The 21,676-nt window shown below is 44.8% G+C and overlaps 2 protein-coding genes across 3 annotated transcripts; both read right to left on the bottom strand.

The window, feature by feature from the left end:
- Positions 1-7,004: 7,004 nt before the first annotated feature.
- LOC101700043 (olfactory receptor 9S13) lies at positions 7,005-8,044 on the bottom strand. The gene has a single exon (XM_013066906.2). The coding sequence runs from the start codon at positions 8,013-8,015 to the stop codon at positions 7,005-7,007; it is 1,011 nt and encodes a 336-aa protein (XP_012922360.2). The 5' UTR covers positions 8,016-8,044.
- A 7,210-nt stretch (positions 8,045-15,254) lies between these two features.
- On the bottom strand, positions 15,255-21,267 carry LOC101704443 (olfactory receptor 9S13-like). Of its 2 annotated transcripts, XM_087209319.1 has the most exons (2): positions 21,242-21,267; positions 15,255-16,295 (listed from the first exon to the last, which is right to left on the bottom strand). In XM_087209319.1, the coding sequence occupies exons 1-2, from the start codon at positions 21,265-21,267 to the stop codon at positions 15,389-15,391; spliced, it is 933 nt and encodes a 310-aa protein (XP_087065445.1). In that variant the 3' UTR covers positions 15,255-15,388. The 2 variants fall into 2 exon arrangements, with proteins under 2 accessions (XP_087065445.1, XP_004868587.2); XM_004868530.2 differs by lacking the exon at positions 21,242-21,267 and having other exon boundaries at positions 15,255-16,471.
- Between the last annotated feature and the right edge of the window lie 409 nt (positions 21,268-21,676).

Here is a 21,676-nt window from a genome sequence, read left to right as displayed (position 1 = left end):
GCACACACACACACACACACACACACACACACACACACACACTGGCAGCTCTGGCACAAACTGCGCAAGCCACCTTTCTGTGATGAACTGAAAATATACGAAATGTGATCCTCAAACCAGGTCACTAACACTGGGGGAGTGACAAGCGGGGAGTGACAAGCAAGGACGTCTCAATCCTAGAGCAGAGGCAGGGACATCCACAGTCATCAGTGGACCAGGCACTGCCCATGGGCTGAGGAGGACACCCTGATGCCCAGAGTAGTGATCTCATGATGCTGGGCTTCCATCCTCGCCTTTGGCTTTGCCCCTCACATGAACTGTGTGGTCCTGAGCTAGCAGCATCACCCTGGGCTGAAAGCTGCTGCCCACTTGCAGGGAGAACTGGAACTGAGATGACAGGGTGCATCGAGTACCTGTGTTAGGGGTTCCTGTCGGGGAGAGGCTCACAGGCACCACTTCCAGTGACCAGGAGCAGAGGCCAGGCCTGCCCCAGAGGGGAGTGCTCAGTGCTCACCGTGCACACAACTGCTGTCTCCTATACCCAGGACCTACTCCTGTATGTCTGACCTCAGCTGCACTCACCTTACCTTCTCTGGAAAGTCAGGACTTCCCTAAGACCACACAGCCATGCTGAGACTCCCAGGGTGCCCTGTTCCTGACTTGCTCTTGCTGCAGATAATGAAGTGGACAAAGAAGACACCCACTTCCTGGGAAGTTTAGATCTAGCTTCTGGAGCAGGAAGTGATGGTGGTGGGGCAGAGGTGGACACCTGAGGTCTGCTAAGAGCCTGGCTGTCCATGTCCAAAGAAGCTTCTGCTTCTTTGTGGAAGAGGGAGGGTGGCTGCCTGGCTCTGCCTCCTGTCCCGTTCCTTCAGGTAGGCCGTGTATCAAGGTACTTGTCCTTCAGGTCACGTTGCTGGGGAGGTTCTCTGCACCATGTAGCACTGGGACTGGGAGCCTCTGGTGACCAATTAGGGAGGCTCTGGACCTCTGTACTGCTCTGTACTCCAATTACCTGGGCTCTAGGAGCTGCAGTGCTGTGGCCAATCTTCCCCTCCTATGACGTGCCAGGAGGCCTGAGTTTCTCGGCGACCCCAGGAGATAGCATGAGGAGCACAGCTTGGAAAGACCTTGTGTTCAGTGTCCTCACTTAGACTGGTCACCCTGGGGCAGGGTTCAAGTGGGATGTCCTGGCCCATAGCCGCCCCTCCTTGTCCTTCATTCTGGCCATGTTGATGTGAGGCAGACGGTGTGGGTAACAGTAAAGCCCACTGTACCCAGAATCAGTACTCTGCCAGCACAGGCCACAGACCCCAGCTAATCATTACTCCTCAGCACAGTTATGAAGTTGGATAAGATCACCTCTAACTCCTCTTTCCAATTTTCCCCACTTTTTTGTTCTAGAATGTCTAATAATCTCTGCCTCTCTCTGCAAAAATAAAAACAAATATATATTTGAAAATTCAAGCAAGTAAGAAGTGACCAATACAAAGAAAATGCTTTTCTCATACCCCAATAACACCTCCCTTCTGAGTATTAGCTGAGTGTTTGTTGTGTCCATTACCGTGTGCATGCCTGTGAACTTCTGGGGTCCCCATGTAAACTCTGTGACCACATTCACAAGCCTGATTTAGATTTTTACCTGTCAGCAGATTGTGGGGGAACTTCTCAGTTGGTGCATGGGTTGGAATTGAATGCCTTCATTGATTTCTTTTACTTGGGTAAAGTGTCTACTACTTCTCCTTTGTTCTTCTAACTCAGAGTCCAGTGCCTTCTTTCCCATTTATGTGATTTAGACATAAAATGTGCCCCCACAGACTCATGTATTGACATCTAGATCCCAAATGCAGCAATATTCTGAGGTGGGAGCCTAGAGGGGTGATTGGATCATAAGGGTGCTGACCTTACCAGTGGGTTAACCTACCAACCCACCAGTGAGTTTACAGCTGAATGAATGCATAATTAATTGATGAAACCCACTTGGATGAAGTCATTCGACACATGCTTTTGGAAGTCTATTCTGTTGCCGGTTCTCTCTCTCTCTCTCTCTCTCTCTCTCTCTCTCTCTCTCTCCCCTCTCTCTCTCTTTCTCTGTCTCTCTCTCTCCTGGATACCATGAGGTGAGCACCTTTCCTCTGCCATACCTTTCCACCATGATCTTCATGCCTTAGAGCCAATTAACTACGGACAGCAAACTATGAAACCATGAAACCAAATAAAACATTCTTCCTTTAAGTTGTATATGTCAGGCATTTTGTCCCAGCAATGGGAAGGTGACTAATTCAGAAAATTAGTACCAGAAAAATAGCATCTTTGAAGCATTTGGAATTGACTTGTAGTAGGAGTTTGAAAAATCGGACTTGAGGAAGCCTCACAAGCTGTAAACACAGCTGTATGGGTGATTCTCATTTGAGTTCCAAAGACCAGAATCCTGAAGGGAAGGTGATCAGTAAAGACGGTGGTCATGGGTTTCAGGTGAGAATGGGACTCTCTTGGGAACTGAATTAAAAACTGTTCATGTTCACTTCTGGGAAAGAACTTGTTTCAATTTTGCCCATGTTCTAAGACTTTGTGTGTGGCTGAATTTACAAGCAGGGGATGAATTAATCTGGTACAGCCAGTTTCAAGTCAGCCCCTACACCCCTGAGTCTTGCAGTGGTATGGGTATCGCTGGCTGATTTTGACCCAATTTGTAGTGAGAATTGGGAGCAAATAACAGCTGAAGATTTGAAAAACTTGCAGCTTAGCCAGAAAAGGACTCTATTTTGAGGTTCTGTTCTAGACTCCATTAGGTTTCATTGCTTGATTGTCCCATTCTTTCAGCAACCACACTGTTTTGCTCACTGTAGCTCTGTAGTAGGACTTGAAATTTGAGTGTGTCAGTCACTGAACTCTGTTATTCTCATTTGATACGATGTTGGACAATCGGAGTCTTTTTCCTTTCCATACACAGTTTAGAATAATGTCAATATGTGCTGTGTGTCTTTTCTGTTATGGTAACAAAATATCTGAGATAATCAACTTTAAAAATGGAAGATTTATAAATGTATAAGATTTATTTTGGGTTATAGCTTGGGGTGTTTTAGTTCTTAGTTGATTGTATTCATTGTTTTTGGGCCTGTGTTGACCAGTACATCATGGCAAGAGTGCATGGTGTCTTAGCCCCTTTCCTGTTGCTGAGACAGAATACCTGACACCTACCACTTAAAGAAAGAGAGGTTCATTTTTGCCCGTAGTTTCAGTCCCTAGTTGGCTAGCTGCAAGGATGAAACAACATGGCAGAGGGGCCTGGCAGATAAAAAGCTGCTCCTATCATGGTAACCAGGAAGCAGAGAGAGAAGGGAGGATCCAGGAGTAAGAATATACCCTTCCAGTCATGCTGCCAGAGACCTACCTCCAACAAGACCCCATCTCCTAATAACACATTTACCTAACAGACTCATCAGTGGATGAATTCACTTATGAGTATAGCACTTTTATGATCCAATCACCTTCCACCCACATGGGAATTTGGGTGGAAATTTAGATTTAAACCATAACACATGAAGAGGGAGCTGCTTCCCACTTGGCAGCTGGGAAGCAAAGAATGTGAGTATAGGGTGAAGTCATACACTGTCCCTCCAGGGCACTTAAATCCTTCTGGTAGGCTCCACCTCCTAAAGCTGTACTCGATCTTACTAATGCCACAACCTGAAGACCAAGCCTCCAACACACACCATTGACGGACATTCTAGATATAAGCTGTACAAACCACAGAATAATTTCATGGGATTTTATCTGAGATTGTAGTTATACATCAAGATGGAAAGAACTGACATCCTGCCAATATTATGTCTTCCTTCCATGAACATGGAATATTTTTTTCATTTATTTAGTTTCTGTTTAATTTGTTCCAACAGTGTTTTGTAGTAAATAGGATTATTATATATATTTTATAAGATTCTCACCCAACCTTTTAAATTTTGGTGGTGTTAACACAATTGGTATTGTGGTTATAATTTTAAATGGTACTTGTTCACTGTTAATACATATGAAAGTATTCAAATTTTCCATATTAATATTGCAAAGTTACCCTAATTGTTTATTAGTTCTAGGCAGCATTCTTTGGTCAATTCTTCTGAGTTACATGACAAGATCTTTTGCTTCCCTTCCAAACTGAATACATTTTAATTATTTCTTTACTGTCTTGTTGCATTACCTATGACTCCCAAAATGATGAAAACAGTAGTGAAAGGAGAGACATCTGTCCTGACACTTGAATCTTCTGCTTTTTTTGCTTCACGATGTCTCTGTGTATTTTGTCTGTCTACATTAATAACTTCCATAAGAAAAGGATACTGGACTCTACTTGGCATAAATTGTTTAGGGTTTGATTGTCCCTGATGAGCAACTATATTGTATTCAATTCTTCCTTCTTTATTCACTTATCTGCCCATATTTCTCTCAACATGACTGAACCAGGGAAACAAAGCCAGCACTCTATGAGTCCCTGTTTTCTCCATCTCTCCTCATTCTGATAAGTGTGCTAAATCTGTGACATTTAAAAAAATATAATTCAAAAAATACAATTCTTCATTACTGTTGAGTCCCAGTAATTTTCAAAAGTTTTTTTTTTTACCACTTGAGAATCCTCTTATATTTTTCTATACATATATGACAACAGTTTAGGTTACCACAGTTTTGAAAGGAGTCTTGATTTTCACAGGATATGTTCCTTTCCTTCTCCTTGCTCTCATTTTTCCAGAGTTCTTAGGATGTTTTATGTCAAGGCCCAATATAATTGTAGAATCATTTTGTTCAGAATTAGAAAAATCTGGTCATGTAGAAAAACATTGAGTTTATAAACCAAGCTTCAAAATGATAGTCTTCATGGCATTGACCACTACCATCCATGAACATGGTATATCCTATTTACTCAGAACTCTTTGATGCCCACCAATAACTGTACAACTTTACATTTTTTCTAAATTATTTAGGGAAGTGCAGTTTTTTGTATGAACTCTTAGAGGTTTTATAGTCATAATTAGTTTTGACATAATTAGTTATTTTTACAGTAAAACTACCTGGTTATTTTTTAGATTGTACTATATATTAATTATAATTTAGTCATATTTCATGTTATAATGTGAGCTTAGACAAATAGTCTAATAGAAAAAAATGAAGTCTAGAAACATATCCATGTGTACATGAACACTGGCTCATGACAAAATGGCTTTATATAGTTGTCGGTAGAAATCACAATTATTGTTATAAATGATCAACTGATATATGGAAAAAAGAAAAGGACAAAGAAAAAAACAAAAGAAAAATGGAACTTGATATTATTTCAAATCAGATTGAAAATTTATTTCAAATGAATTTTGATTCATTATGGGAAACTCAAAAGAATTAAACTTCTTAAATGCAAATGACTCTTTATCATTATTGTAGGCAGAGATTTTCCTACTCTGACACAGAATTCACTAACCATAAACAGGTTGATGAAATTAATTTTAAGAACTTGTGCTCTTCAAAAGACACCAGACAACAGTATACAGTGAAAATACCACAAGATGAAGAAGATATTTGAAAATTATCTAATCAACAAAGCAATCAGATCCAGAGTATGTGGAGAACTCTCAAAAACCAACTAGAAAAAGAGTGAGGACACAGTTCAAAAAATGTAAACAGTAAAACCACCATCAACAGAACATCTGAATCACCACTAAATAAATGAAAAAATGTTAGCTAATGGTTATACTCATTAGCCTGTATGGACACTCAAGAAAGTATCTGCATAAGTGACTAAAATAATTTTGGCAGAATTTGCAAATATTAGGTATACCCCATTACCAAGCTATTACAGTCCTAGGAATTTCTGTCACAATTTCATATACACTGTGACAATACAGGAAAAATTGTCCTGTCCCTTAAGAGTGGGAAAATGGTATCTTCATATGTTGCAAAGCTATATGGTGAGAAAAGTCAAGAAGCTATTATTACATACAATCACATAGATTTGTCTCACAAACATGATTGTGAGCCTCATAATGCTCATGAACAAAGACAAGTAGTGTAATCCCACTCACAGAATGTTCCCCATAGGCAGTGGGAATGCTGATCTGAGTCTAATCCAGGGTTCATGTAAGTGAAAAATTGTTGGAGGGTGCCTGGAAGATGTGGTATTGGTACCTTTTTCTTAATTTGAGTAGGGATGAACTCCCTGAGTTGTGGTTTTATGATTTGACATTTTGAATATGCTCAGCACCACTTTCATCTCAGACTCATTCTTTCAAGACAGAGGCAGTCTTTTTGAGATCTGGGCCACTGACATGTAACTCACTATAGGGGATGCTTGGCCATAGATTTAAATTGTTATTTTATTTTATTTTTTTGGTACTGGGAATCGAATCAATTGTTATTTTAAAGAGATCTTTTCTGGGGAAATGATATAGATTTGAGCTGAAAGAGGGAAAAGTGGTGTCAGGAGGTCCTTTTAATTGACCACAAAAGAGGCCACCAGAACCTGGCCAGTCTTGCACTTGGGTGGCATCAGAGAGGGAACTGGTATGTGAATGTTACTGGAGATTTTTAATTTTTTTCAAAATTGGATCATAAATAAAAACAAGGCCCCAAAATCTATTTCCTTTCATAGAAAAGACAAAAAACCTTTGAATGCCAGAAAATGCAATCACTTCTTGAGCTTTAGTTAAAATCAAGTGCAACAAATGTAAATATACATGAATACACATGCAAATGTTACCCCAACAGAAGGTGATTTAAGTTCTGCTTTATCTCTGGACCAGTAGTTTTCTGAAGGTAAAGAACATGACTTGTTCTTCTCACTTAGTAAATATCTGGCTCACAATATGCTTTCAAGAAGGGTTGGAGAATGGATGGATGAAAGAAGGAAGAAAGGAAGGAAGGAAAAACATAAAATAATTCCTCAACCAAGAGGAATTGTCTTGTCTCTCATGGACTCCTTTCCTTCATCCAAAGGACAGCATCTCTCACTGACCACCCCTTCACAGAGCTGCCCATCTCTGTCCCAGCCTCCGCAGGGCGTCCTTCACGTCTTTGTTCCGCAGACTGTAGATGAGGGGGTTGAGCATCGGGATGACCAGGGTGTAGAAGATGGAGACCACCTTGCCCTGCTCCATGGACTCCACTGCCCCTGGCTGTGCATACATGACAAACACTGTCCCATAAAACAAGGACACTGCTGTCATGTGGGAGCCACAGGTGGAGACAACCTTTTGTCTCCCTGACCCTGAACGCATCCTGAGGATGGTCACTGTGATGTAGCCATAGGAGATGAGGACCACAAGAGTGGTGCCCACAATGATGAGTCCACAGATAGCAAACATGACCAGCTCATTGAGAGCCGTGTCGGCACAGGCGAGCTGTAGCAGGGGCGGCACGTCGCAGAAGAAGTGGTTGATGCGGTTGGAGCTGCAGAAGGGGAGCTGGAAGGTGAGGCTGGTCTGCACCATGGAGTTGAGGCAGCCTCCGCAGTAGGTGCCAAGGACTAGGCAGGCACATTTGTCAGGGCGCATGGTCCTAGGGTACTGTAGGGGGCTGCAGATGGCCATGAAGCGGTCATAGGCCATTACTGCCAGTAGGAAGCCCTCAGTGGTGACCAGTAAAGAGAAGAAAAAGAACTGGGTTGTACAGCCTCCAAAGCTGATGACTTTGGTGGAGGAGAAGAAGTTGGCCAGGGCACTGGGGGCGATGACAGATGAGTAGCAGAGGTCCAGGAAGGACAGGTTCTTGAGGAAGAAGTACATGGGTGAGTGCAGGTGGGCATCCAGGCTGATGACTGTGATCATGGTGAGGTTGCCCAGGACAGTCACCATGTACAGGACAAAGAATACTGCAAAGAGCAGGGCCTGGGTCTCCACACCTCCCTTGAATCCCACCAGCACAAACTCCTGCCAGAGCACCACCGAGAGGTTCCCATGTCTGTGGATCATCATAGCCCTGAGCTGGGACAGCTGCACAGAGAGAACCCTGGAGACAGTCACACAGTCATGCATTCCATGACCTCCAGTGACTGGCTGACACCATGCTGTCCACCAAACTTGATACCACCAGTTCTCATGTTCTCTTTGTAGGTGAGCTCGCCATGGCCTAAAAGAGGAAATTTCCTTTGATTTCCTTAATTCATCAATATGTGCTGAGTTTCCCTTTGTAGGAGCCTGAGCTATGTTCTAAGGGAGCTAAAGTAGCATCCAGAGCTGAGTATCTGTGTAAGGACAAGGTTAGAATGTCCCCCATGCCTGTGTCTGATAGACCAGCTTTATCACTGCTCAGATATGCTCCTAAGCATATGTGGACCTGGCTTCTGTGTCCCATTCCACACTTCCCAGGCCTTATCTCCCCATCCTCATTCAGGTGATGGTAGTGAGAACCTTCTGCCATCAGGCTTTGGGCTGAGTTCTGTCAAACCTCCTGGTGGGACAAAGAGCAAGGTGCAGACTTCCCAACTGGGTCTGTGCCCCATCTGACAATGAGGGAGGACGCTGATTCCCAGTTCCACATCTCTGATTGAGGCTGGGCCTCAGTGGAGCTCAATCTGCCAAGTTCTCTGCCTTCTTGAGGGTGTCAGGGTCTTCCCACCATGCACAGATGGTGGACTTCTCATGGGTTGGGACAAGTGAGCCCTGTGATCCACTCATAAGCAGCAGAACTGTGCCGCTGTGCATTTGGGAAGTGCACATCCTCCCCATCTCCTCAGAGCTGGCCCTGGTGACCTTCACAGCGGGGATTTAGACAGGGTTTGCTCTGACCTATTGAAAACTGTAGTTGGCCTCTGTCCAGTCTCGGGTGGCAATTCCCAATCATTTTCTCCTCCTCCTCTCTGCCACTGCATAGATGATGTAGCAGCATCTGGAGAGGGGATGGCCCTGCACCTCTACTGGTTGCCAGTCATGATGCTGCCATGCTGGGGACCCTGGCTGGGGAAGGGTATGGGGTCTGCTCTGTATCGTTCTAGAGGGACTCTAGGAAGGCCAGGTGGGGTTGGTCCTGCCGCTGTACAACCTCTACCATGCAGGGCTTATGATGGTAAATGGACCTGGAGCAGGCCTAGCTGTCCTTCCCCAGATACTAGGTAGCAGACCTTTCCACTGCTGGCTGGAAGGCTTCAAATGCAATTGTGTTGTGTGCACAACTCTTGCCAATTCCTCTTGATAGGAATTTGTGGTGGTTATAATTCTGATCCTGGATTTTTGCTTTTTACTAAATTGTAAATAAAAAGAAGTATCCATCCTGAAAGCCAAGTTCATTGAATTGTGTTGGAAGAGGGACTGGAGGGGCTCTCCCCCGTTTGCTGAGAGTGGAGGTGCGTCCACAGGCATCACTAAATAAGCAGCTGGCCCTGGCCAGAGGCAGGCGCTGTGCTGCTGGGGAGCTGGGAGACTCCCGCTGTGCTGGGCCTCCTGTCCTCACCTTCCTCCCTGCCCCTCCTGTGTACACAGTGATCCTGAGCCAGCTGCATCACCCTCACCTGGAAGCTGGTAGAAAGAGGAGGTGCAGCAGTCAGAGCCCCTGTTTAACAAAGTGCACTGGAGTTTGTCTCCAAACTAGGGTTCTGGTTCAGAGGCACTTACCACTCTGGTCTGGAGTCCAGGCCAAGGCTGGCTGGAAGGCGCAAAGGCCCACATCACCGTGAAAGTAAGTCCTGAGTGCTTACTGTGTCCAAGTCCCTGCTACCTCCCTATGCACAGGCCCCTGTTTTCCTCCTCCAGGACACAGAGCCATTAGTTACTCTCCAGGGTGCCCATGCTCCTGAGTCTGCTCTGTGCTGACGATGGTGAGATGGTGAGGAGGTCACTGAGGACTTGGGCTCCTCAGGAGTTCAGCTCTGGACCCTCAGCGCAGGTGTGAGGCTGGGCTGGGCAGAGCTCAGCCCCTGGGGGCCCAGTGAGCATCCGGGTGTCCTGTTCTGGCAGCAGCGAGTTCCTGGGTGTCTGTGCAGTAAGGCAGGAAAGGGCTCTGTCCCCTGTCCTCCCCTCCTGTGCTGTCAGCTGGGCAGCACGTGGACACTCTTGTACTCTAGGTCACACTGTGGGGCAGATTCTTTGCACCTGGCAGGACTGGGACTTGGGGCCTCCAGTGGCCAATTAGGGAGGCTCTGGGCCTCTGCCCTGGGCCGGGACTGCAACTCCCTTGGTCCTAGGAGCTGCAGTGCTGCAGCCAATCTTTGTTTCATCACCTTCCCTCCTAAGGGGAAGCAGGAAGCCTGAATTCCTCCGCTTCCTCCTGGCGGGATGGCCAACAGTCCTTCATCTCTGTGCCTCTCCTCAGTGTGCTCTGTGGGTCAACCCAGGGAGCACAGACGTCAGCAACACGGGGCTTGTCCCTTGTCCCCAGTGTTGTTACCTTGCTTCATACTCATGCCTGCTCCCTGGCTGCAGTGCCCAGCCGCGCTGCCTTGAGAAGGGGCGAGTTCTGTCTTTGCATCTCCTACTGGACCCCGCCAGCCCATGTGGAGCAGTTGGACTGTAGTGACCAAGACACTGAATTATCTCTGTATATAATTTAAGTATGTGTGGTCCAAGTGGCCCAGTGGGGCCAGGGTCTTAGTCCTGGACACCCCAGTCTCCCTGGAGCCAGTCTGGGCTGGGTCTTCTGCACACAGCCATCAGTATTTTGTCTCTGTCTCTTTTTACCTTCTGTCCCCCAGTTTGCTTGTGGATCTGCAAATTCTTGTTTAATTTGTAGGACGTCTCTGCATTCTAAGCTGTTCAGCCCCGCTGAGTGCTGTGTGCAACGTCAAGCACCCTGATGCTACATTTCTTGACTTTATACTTTTATTCATTATTATTTTAATTATCCAAATTTAAGGTGCACAGAGTGATAATATGGTACATGTGTTCATTGTATAGTAATGAAATTGGGCAAGGCTGTAAGTCACCAGTTTATGTATATATTCTCCTGATACAGTGGAAGCTTGGTTCTCGAACTTAATTCTTTCAACAGTTCTGGTCCCAGATTTGGTTCCATGATTTGTACCATGGTTGCAATTCGGTTGCAACTAGAATTGTGGAAAGAATTAAGTTCATGAACGGAGGTACCGCAATATTGCATTGTTTTGCAAGCAATTAAAAATTGTTAATTCAGTGGTCCAAAGAAAATGAGGTTGGGCCAGAGGGCAACCTGGGGCATCTTGGTCATGGTGACCATCTATCTAACTGGTGCAGGGCTGCAGTACCCAAGCATGACCTCAGCACCTGGCAGGCTCTAGGGTGGAAGCATTCTGGTCAAGGTCTCCTGTGAAGGTCTTTAAAATGATCTGAAGGTCATTGGTACAGATGAAAGCTAGAGTTTCTTCTGTCAAGTCTAGGAGTAAGAATACTTTGTTCTGTTTTGTAGCACCAAGGAAGTTTATCATGGAAACTGGGTTTTTATGTGACAGGAACTTAGAATATAATAAAATGAGTAAATTAAAAGAAAAGAAAGATATAAGAGCCTGAGAAATGAAATAATCAGTAAATTAATTTTAAAATTCAAATGATAAATAACTTTAAGATAATAAATTCAACACCTTGAAACAAATAGAGCATTTTTTCATGAATGAAAATACAAAACTGAACAAATAGCAAACATCAGTAGCAATAATTATAAGTAACCAAGGAAAGCTGAATTTATAATTTCAAATCTGTTTAAAAAGAATCTTCAGGCATAGATAGGTTCAGCTTAGTACTCTAAGAAACATGCAGGCCAACAATTTTTTAAAAATTGTATTTGTTTCTGAGAACAGTTCAAGATTCACAGCAAAATTAAACAGAGATTTGCTCTGATTGAAATATTGAAAAAGGACAAAAATTAAAACCAATCAATGTAACAAATGATCTTGGACATAAAATAATCAATAAAATTTTAGCAAGTAAAATATAGTAGTATATGAAAAGAATTATACAGCATAGCTGAATGAGGTTGATTCCAGGTATGCAAGGATAATCCAACCTTCAAAACCAAGCAATGTAACCCACCCTATGAACAGAAAGGAGAAGAGAAGTCAATGATCATATCACTTGAATTAGAAAGGACAGTTGATGAAAACCCTACTTTCATTACTAAGACAGGCTCTTTGAGGCTGGAATATTGGAGAACTTCCTGGATTTGATGATAAAGAGCCTCTAGGAAAACACGCACAGCCAGCATCAGAGTTAGTGGGGAAAGACTGAATGTCTTCTAACTAAAACTGGGTGCAACCTACTCTCCACACTCTCATTTGTTTAATATAGCACTGAAAGTTCCAGCCTTTGCAATTGGTTGAGAGAAGAAAGGAAAGGTACACATTTTGGAAAGGTGGAAATAGACTACCCCTATATGCAAGTTACATGATTGTATATAAAGAAAATCCCTTTCCCCCCAAAACTTCAAAATATTAGTGAGTTCATCAAAGTCTCCTAATAGAAGATCACCTAAAAAACCAATTTCATTTCAGTGTATTTGTGGCTCATGCCTACTACTGAATATTGTTGACATGTAACAACTTAGATGCATTCAAGGGAATTTCATGAATGAAAATTGCCAGTCTCAAAATGTGACACATGATATGATTCCATTAGTAAATCATTGTGAAATGACAGCCATTACGTGTATTTGTGGTTGTGGGTGTTTGTGAGGTCAAGAAGTTTGAGAAGGAAGAAGACAACTGTGGCTTTTGCAGGTCAGCAGTCACTATCATTGTGATAGAAGTGCTCTTTACCTGGGTGTGGTGCTGGTCACATAAATATACACAGTGTTAAAATTGAGTAAAACTAAACACAAACACCCTCCCCCAAAATGAATGTACACACAAATGTTGATTATTAGTGAAGTCTGATACATTTTAATGCTGTTAACTTCCCGACTGTGATAGTGTACTTTAGTTTCTCAGTTATTACCAGTAGAAAAAAATGGAAAAGAAGAATCCTAGGTGTCTTTATTACTTCTTTTTGTGGTTTTTTTGGTGTCCAAATTTGTTACAATAATGCAAAGATTGTCAGTATCATATGAAAGAAAGATAAATGATCCAGGAGTATGGGAGGCTCCTTCGGGTTGCAAAGATCAGCAAAGGTTTAGTGCAAGTGGAAATTTTAGGGATGACCCTTAAAGAACAACAGGAAGACTTGTACATGGACAAGTATTAAACATGCTCTGAGGTGTTATAGAAGATCCACTACAGGAAAAACATCCCATGTTCATGGATTGCAAGACTTAATATTCTTAGAAAAGCAATACTGCTCAAAACACTCCACAGACTCAATGCCATCTGTTTTAAAACCCCCGTGCCATTTTGTTTCAAAAAGGAAAGCTCTGTCTTAAAATCATGTGACTTCCTAAGAGACACCAAATGACCAAATAGAACAATAAAGTTGGAGGTCTAATGCTTACTGATTTGAAAGCACCTTGCAAGTTCTACTAATCAAAATAGCAAGGTACTGACATTGCAAGGGGCATATAGGCTAGCTGAATAAAATAAAAGCACCTAGAAATAACCCCTGAAATGCATGGTCATGTGAGTTTTGACAAGGCTTTCAAGACCATTGAATTTGGAAGAGCAATCTCTTCCATGAGCTGTGTTGGAGAAACTAGAAGTGCATATGCAAAATATGGCACTTGGGTCCTTTGGATACCACATAGGAAACCTGGCTGACAATGGATTAAAGTCCTAAGCAGAAAATCTCAATATAAAACTCTTAGAGGAAAATAAGGGAAAGATTTATGACATGGGCTTTTGTGGAGATGACACCAAAGGCACAGGCAACAAAGAAAACATTAACAAACAGACTTCTGGTAAACTTAAAAATTTCTGCAAAGGAAATGAAATAAGAAAAGAGAAGACTCAAGATGTAGAATGGAGGTTTAGGATAATTCTATTTTTGGGTAAGAAAAATAAATTTTTTCTGGATCCAAATTTGGATTACCATAATTGAGACAAAGATATATCATTTTTTTGAAGCCAGTGTAATGAAAAAATATATATCCTTATATGTGCATATCCATACATATGTACAGATGTGCATAAAGAGAGATGGAGGTGGAGATGGAGTAGGAAGAGAGACACTTGCTATGGCACCACAAGAGCAAATGTTTGTTAATTTGGATCAGAAAGTTAGAGACTCCTCCATGAAAAGAAGAATTTGATATCAGATGTACCCAAAGTATTATAAAAAGAGTACCAATATTTTGGAGATCTTAATGCTGGGACAGGATGGGTATAAAAGGAAATGGAGACCTGGGGAATGTTCAGATAGACAACTGGCACCAGCACTTATATACTCTTGCCATAGATTTCATGAGTAGGGTGGGCAAAGAGACTGATAACTGGGATCAGAGATACAGTTGATTCTCAAACCCTTGCAGGGACATAGTTCCCCCACGTGGAAAGGACACCTTCCTGGTACTGGCCACGGAGTGGTCAGCTCTAGTAAAGGGACATATGAAGGAAGCCAAAAGTCTTGAGGATAGGGTATGGTTAGGCATGAGAATGGGTGTGGACCTTGGAGATCCATCCTGAGCTTCAGGTCTGGGACCTCAGGCACTGGAGGACAGAGTGGGGTCAGGAGAAGAACAGGACACCAAGAAGCTGCACTGTTACTTCCCCACTCTTCTCTGTGCTAAACCCACCTGAACTTCATCAAAATGCTGTCATCAGAGAGAAGCAGCATTTGCTATGACAAAGAGGAACTAGGCTGGGATTGAAGGTTGTGATGGCCAGGAAACCAGGTGGTTTCATCTGGGTCCCTGGCTGGAGGCTAAACAGAAACCAGGGTGCCAGGCATATGATGAGGATCTCCAGCAGCAGCAGGGACACTGTGTTGCAAGGCAGGATGAGGCAGCAGCAGGAATGCAGGGAAGGGGAGGAGCAGCCAGCATGCTGAACTGAGAAAGAAGCACATTGTTCCAGCCTGTGTTCAGCTCTGTGACTTCATACCACCTGAGGATGGTCACACCTACAGTTTCTAAGTGTCCCGAACTAAGATGTTCGGTGTAGATTTCCTAGACAGACTGATATTAGATTCAGTGACAAGGAAAAGGACAGGGTATCTCTGAAGGTCAGATCCTTCTGTCTGAACTGGGAGATGCTGACCTTGTTCCCATCCCCTGGCTGACTCCAGGGCTCTCTGATCAGTCATCTGCTCAATGCGTCACCCAAGGGGGCTTTGCTGCATCGCTGCACCATTATTTCTGTGGTGGAAAGAATGGGCTGACTCACCTTTGGTAAAGCCTGGCTTATGACAGTTTCAGGAAGAAGTGAAGCTGGATGGAAGGAAGGATGAAAGAAAGAAAAAATGCAAGAGAAGAAGGATGGCTCAGGACACACAAAAGCTGTTGTTGTGACAGGCAGTGTGATGTGCAGTGCCCTTCCCTCCACCCCTACCACCCCGGGACTGTCTCTTTCCAGTCCCCCTGTTCACAGGGCCGCCCGCCTCTGTCCCAGCCTGCGCAGGTCGTCCTTCACGTCCTTGTTCTGCAGACTGTAGATGAGGGGGTTGAGCATCGGGATGACCAGGGTGTAGAAGATGGAGAGAAACTTGCCCTGCTCCATGGACTCCACACCCCCTGGCTGGGCATATATGACAATGAGGGTTCCATAAAACAGGGTCACGGCTGTGAGGTGGGAGCCACAGGTTGAGAAAACCTTTTGTCCCCTGGACCCTGAACGCATCTTGAGGACGGTCACTGCGATGTAGCAATAGGACATGAGGACAATTACTGTAGGACTCACTGTGATGCAACCACAGATGACAAACATGACCAGCTCATTGAGAGCCGTGTCAGCACAGGCCAACTGCAGCAGGGGTTGAACATCGCAGAAGAAGTGGTTGATGCGGTTGGAGCTGCAGAAGGGGAGCTGGAAGGTGAGGCTGGTCTCTATGATAGAGTTGAGGCAGCCTCCGCAGTAGGAGGCCAGCACAAGGCCAGCACACACTGTGGGGGACATGGTCACTGGGTAATGCAGGGGATTGAAGATGGCCATGAAGCGGTCATAGGCCATCACAGCTAAGAGGAAAGCTTCAGTAGTACCAAGAAAGGAGAAGAAAAACAGCTGGGTTGCACAGCCTCCAAAGCTGATGACTTTAGAGGAAGACAAGAAGTTTGTCAAAGCTTCAGGGGCAAAAACAGACGAGTAGCAGAGGTCCAGGAAGGACAGGTTCTTGAGGAAGAAGTACATGGGTGAGTGCAGGCGGGCATCCAGGGTGATGACACTGATCATGGTAAGGTTGCCCATGATGGTCACCACGTACAGGGCCAGGAACACAGCAAAGAGCAGGGCCTGGGTCTCCACACCTCCCCTGAATCCCTCCAGCACAAACTCTCTCCAGAGGACCACCGAGCCGTTCCCATTTCCATGCTGGGCCATTGCCCCAAGCCTGGCAGCTGCACAGAGGATGACGGAGGCAGTGGCAGAGAAGGGGTCACAGTCCCACGCTCACACGTCCCATGAGGCACAGAGACCCTTTGCTGCCATGCTGCCTGGTGACCAGGTGGCCACCAGCTGCTCTGCTCTCCTTCCAGATGAGGCCTGAAATGGGACACCGCCTGTGATTTACTTAATTCTGGAGTTGAGCTGAGCGGCTTCAGGTGGGAGACTGAGCCATGCTCTGGGGGTGCAGTGAGGAGTCTACAGCTGAGTGGTCTCCATGCAGAGTGACCCCATGCCAGCTTCTCCATAGCTCTCCTGGTGCATGAGCCCTGCCTCCTGGTTCCTGTCCCTGGTTCCCTGGTGGTCCCTCCTCACTCCCTAAGACACACATGGTTGGGAGGACCTCCTGCCCTCCAGGCCCTGAGTGGTGTGACCACAGCATGTCCATGCCGGACACACAGCAGGGTCCAGCCCTAACCAGGCTGAGGGGGGACCTCTGTCCTCCCCCCCTGAAGGACCTGAGCCCCATCTCTACCTGTGCTCTGACCCTGGACCACAGTGGCATTCAACCTGCTGTCTTCTCTGCCTCCTCGGGGATCCCAGGGACTTCCTGCCAGTGCCTAAATGTTGTGTGGAGCATGGGAGGCCATGGCTCAGCCCGCTGGCCCCGACCGTTGGGGAGGTGCAGTGCCCCACCCCGTAACACTGCTGGATCTGTTCTCTGCTCTCCTCTGAGGTGGGGTTTCGGGCAGGCCTTGCTCTTTCTCTTGAGGGCAGACACTGGCGGCCTCTGCCCAGCCCCATACGCCGTTCCCATCCCTTTCTCCTGTCTATCTCTGCCAGGCTGCAGACGTGGGTGAGTGTCCTGGTAGGGCTGCCCTGGTCTTCCGTGGGTCACCAGAGGGAGTCATGATGCTGCTGTGTGGGGAACTGTGGAGAAGGGCGTGGGGCTAGTGTGCTTCCTCCTGGGGTCAGCAAGAGGCCCTGGCAGGGTGGGCCCGATGTGCACCCTGCAGAGCTCTGTGGACTCAGCCTCACACCGAGAGGACTTGCTGCCCGGAGAGCCGGTGTGGCCCCAGCACCCTCTCTGTAGCAGAGGTCTCCCCTGTGAAGGGGACTAGCCGGTGCCCATAGTTGGGCTGCGTTATGTGCATACAGTAGAGTTAACATGTACACACATGACGTGAATGCATCAACATATAAACACAGTGCACACTAGTAATAAACACTTCCTTTGTATCATTTTTATTGAAACACAGGCATGTCCAGCCCTGTGCTTCCTTTGTTAGAGAAACACTTTTGTGCTCATTACTCTGGTGGTTCCTCTGGATTATAAGCCCATTTGTGGTTAAAATACGCACTTCATGCACGGTCTTTGCACAGTTGAGAACCTATGAGAACATCCTTCCTGAAGGCCAGGTAAAGTGACCTGTGTAGGAGCAGGCTCAGGCAGGGGCCTCCCCAGCCTGGTGAGGACAGGTGCGTCCAGGGGCATCAGCGATGAGTATCTGGCCCTGGCCTGAGGCAGGCGCTGTGCTACTGGGGAGCTGGGAGACTCCCGCTGTGCTGGGCCTCCTGTCCTCACCTTCCTTCCTGCTCCTCCTGTGCACACAGTGGTCCTGAGCCAGACACATCACCCTCACCTGGGAGCCGGTAGAAGGAAGAGCTGAGGCCTCTCCCAGGCAGAATCAGAGCTTGTGTTCATCAAGGACAACTGAGGTTGTTTCCTGAGGAGGGTCACAGGCACTGCTTCCATGAGCTGGAGCTGAGGGTGGGACTGGCCAGGACACGAGAGTGGCCACCATGTCCCCTGCCAAGGGCGCATGCCGAGTGCTTACTGTGTGCACAGCCCTGCCGTGTCCCTGTACTGAGGGCCTCTTCCTGCCCTGGCAGAGGACAGGCAGGCGCTGATCTTACCTTCATGTCTTGGCCAGGACACCCAGCCACCAGCTCCTCTCCCAGGGTCCGTGTGCTCTGAGCCTGCTCTGTTTGGAGGATCATGAGGTGGACCCCGAGGACTCCAGCACTGTGGACCCTGAACAGAGGTTCATGGAGCCCAGCAGCACAGGTCACAGGAGAGCACTGAGCCTGGCTGTCCTGTCCTGGAAGCACCTTGCTTCCATGTCATGGAATCCTGGAGGAAATGGCCTCCTGTCCTGTCACCAATGCTGGACAGTGTGTGTAATCTCTGTGTTTGCATAAAATCTGCTGACAAGGTTTCTATGTGTCTGGCAGGACTGGCACTCGGGGTCTCCAATGGCCAATTAAGGAATCTCTGGCCTCTGCACTGCACTGGGACTGCAACTCCCTGGGCCCTAAGAGCTGCAGTGCAGTGGCCAACCTTTGTCTCATTATCTTCCCCTTCTTTTTGGGGTGGCAGGGACCTGGAATTCCCCAGGAACTCATAGAGGGCCAGCCAGAGGTGCACCCGCATATGGTGTCCCCCAGGGCTCTCTGTGGGTCAGTGCAGGAATCATGGCCATGAGCTCCCTGTGACTGTGGGGTCCTAGTCTTGTTCCCTTTTTGTTTTCAAAGGTCACAGACACAGGGGTACAGTGCCAGTGGAACTGCCAGGTAGATGAGTGAGTTATCATTGCATCACCCACTATGTCCCCAGTAGCCCATGTGGCTTCTCGAACTATTACAGTGAGACTGAAGTAGTTGATTTCATGTTTCTGAGCGAACATGTATTTTCTGGGACCGTAGTTATAGTCCCAGACAGCAGGTCTCCATCTGGAGCCACGCTGAGTTGGAATCTTGTGCATGAAGCAGTCAGTATTTGGTCTGTCTCCTTTTCGCTGATTTCTTAGTTTCTGCAGTACATACCAGTTGTTTTTGTTTTGAGGAATTGGTAAATGTTCATATCTTGATCATTTTCAATCCCTTTATTCCCCTCCCCTGTCACAATCCTTCCACTTCTCCATCCTCTTTATTTCCTTCCCTACCCTCAAATCTCTGCCTTTTGTTTCCTTCCATCTCTCCTTTACTCTTTAACCTGTTCATATGTTAGCTTTTTCCCCTAAGAGAAACCATGTGACATTTAATTTCCTGTGTCTGATTTATTTTACCTGAACTCATTGTCTCTAGTTCTATTCTTTTTTGTGAACATGACATGCCTTCATTCTTCTGCGTGACTGAACAACGTTCCACTATGTATCGATACCATGTGCATTTATCCGTTTTTCTCTTGGTGCTCATGCAGGCTCCTTCCTTGCTGCATCTGTCGTGAATTGTGCTGCTGCAGACATCAGTGTAGTATGTTATCTTTAACTCCTTCAGGAATATACCCAGGAGAGGTATAGCTGAATCAAAGGGAATTTCTATTTTTAGGTGTTTGAGAAATCTCCATACCAATTTCCACAGTGAGTTACTAGTTTACATTCCCACCAACAATGTAGAGGAGGTTAATGTTTTTGAATTCTTTATATATTCTAGGTATTAGTCTTTATCAGGAGGGTAACTGGCAAAAATTATTTCCCATTCCTTTGATTGTTTTCTTTGCCATGCAGAAACTTTTTATTACTTGTTATTTTGATATCCTAATATTATTTTCTGTGTGTTGGAGTCCTGTCCAGGATGTCCTTTCCTGTGTACATGGCTTCAAGTGCTTCCCCTGTGTAATCTTCCAGCAGTTTCAAAATTTTGGTTTTCATATACAAGTCTTTGATGATTCATTTTGATTTGATTTGAGTACAGAGTGATAAATATGGATCTAATTTCAATCTTTCACATGTGAATAACCAGTTTTCCCAGCACTATTTATGAAAGAGGTTATCTTTACTCCAGTGTAAGTTTTTGGCCCTTTTGTCAAAAATTAAATGGCTGAAAGCACAAAGGATTATTTCTCTGTCTTATGTTCCATCCCGTTGGTCTACAAGTCTATTTTTGTGCCAGTATCGTGTTGTGTTACAGTATTGCTTTATTGTATAACTTGAAATCAGGAATTGTGGTACCTCCCACTTTGCACATATTCACAGAATTGCTTTAGTTCCATATGAATTTTTGGATTATTTCCTAATTCTGTGAAGAATGTTTTTGGAATTGTAATAGCAATTGCATTTAAATCTATATATTTATTTTGGTCAATGGACTTTTTAATTGAGAAACTTGTCTCAGGAAAATTTTATTTTTCAAGTTATAAAAATATGAGCATGTCAAAAATACAGTCTAGTGTGGTTTTTTTTAATAAAATGGAGTACTACTCAGCCATAAAGAATGAGAAACTAGAGGCATTTAGAGCTAAATGGATGCCTATTGAGGCCATACTCTTAAGTGAAATAAATAAGACACACGTGTAAATACCAAATAGCTTCTCTAGTGTGAGAAACTGAAAGTGTAAATAAGGATGAAAATGATTAAAATGAACAATTGATAATTTGAAACAGGAAAAGGTCCAAAGGTGTAGGAGTGGTGGGAGGGGAAGGGGAAAGGAAAGAAGGGGAAGGAAAAATTATGAGAAAAGAAAAAAAAGGAAACAAAGTCTCTGTAAATAGGGAAGGGTAGGTGGGGTGAAGGGTGCACAGGGAATGGGGAAAAAAATAAGAACCAAGATCCATCATGTACAGGTACAAGCACCCAATGATAAATGTAGATGTATACCTAAAATGTACCAATAAAAGAATTTAAGTAAAAAAAAAATTGCACAGATTGAGAAGTTTTATCCAAAAATCAGAGCTAAGTTTTTTCACTTCAGAAGTATAGACATCAAATGATTTTGTTTTTTTGGGTGTTATGGTGATCTGTTGTTCTCTGTTTTCTCTTTAAAAAGACAATGAGTTAGCCACACAACCGAAAAGTGTTTTAAAACAGATCTCTTTGGCCAATGCCATATGGAAGAATAAATCATAAAATTAATTTAAATTTTACATGATATATGACATAGTTGACAGTAGAAAACACGGTGTGTGTGTGGGGAAATTGCTCATTTGGGAGGGGGGTAATACGTAGAAGTCTCTGGGCCTGAAGTTCACATGGAAGACTTAGAAGTCAAGGGTGTAAGAAAGACCAAAGAATGGCTTTGTTTCCAACTTCTTGTTTAACCGAGTCAGGTCAGGCTTATTGCTGGGATTTTACCCCTATAAGTTTTTGAAAAAATTGAGATATATACTGAGGACAAGAATGAGGTGCAAAGACCTTAAAAAATTCTCTGAACAAAAGTGATGCTCATGTCCATTTAGCAATAAAACTTATTGACTTATTAATTGACATCCTAAAAATAGGCTACATCTTTAGAAGGTAGAAAACAAGTACAAACATTTTACCATTTTGTTACCCACCCTTATTTTTGTCTTCAACCTTAGCTTTTCTCATTTCTCATGAAAAATATTAGTTCTA

Source organism: Heterocephalus glaber, unplaced genomic scaffold (assembly GCF_053883595.1).
Source record: "Heterocephalus glaber isolate CG9 unplaced genomic scaffold, H.glaber_assembly_v1.0 deba00001004, whole genome shotgun sequence".
In the NCBI taxonomy this organism is placed as follows: domain Eukaryota; kingdom Metazoa; phylum Chordata; class Mammalia; order Rodentia; family Bathyergidae; genus Heterocephalus; species Heterocephalus glaber.
The sequence above is the reverse complement of the archived record's forward strand: the minus strand, read 5'-3'. Positions and strand labels throughout refer to the sequence as shown.

Excerpts from the sequence above, each read along its gene's own strand:
- LOC101700043 (XM_013066906.2), bottom strand. The coding sequence starts at position 8,015 with ATGCATGACTGTGTGACTGTCTCCAGGGTTCTCTCTGTGCAGCTGTCC.
- LOC101704443 (XM_004868530.2), bottom strand. The coding sequence starts at position 16,339 with ATGGCCCAGCATGGAAATGGGAACGGCTCGGTGGTCCTCTGGAGAGAG.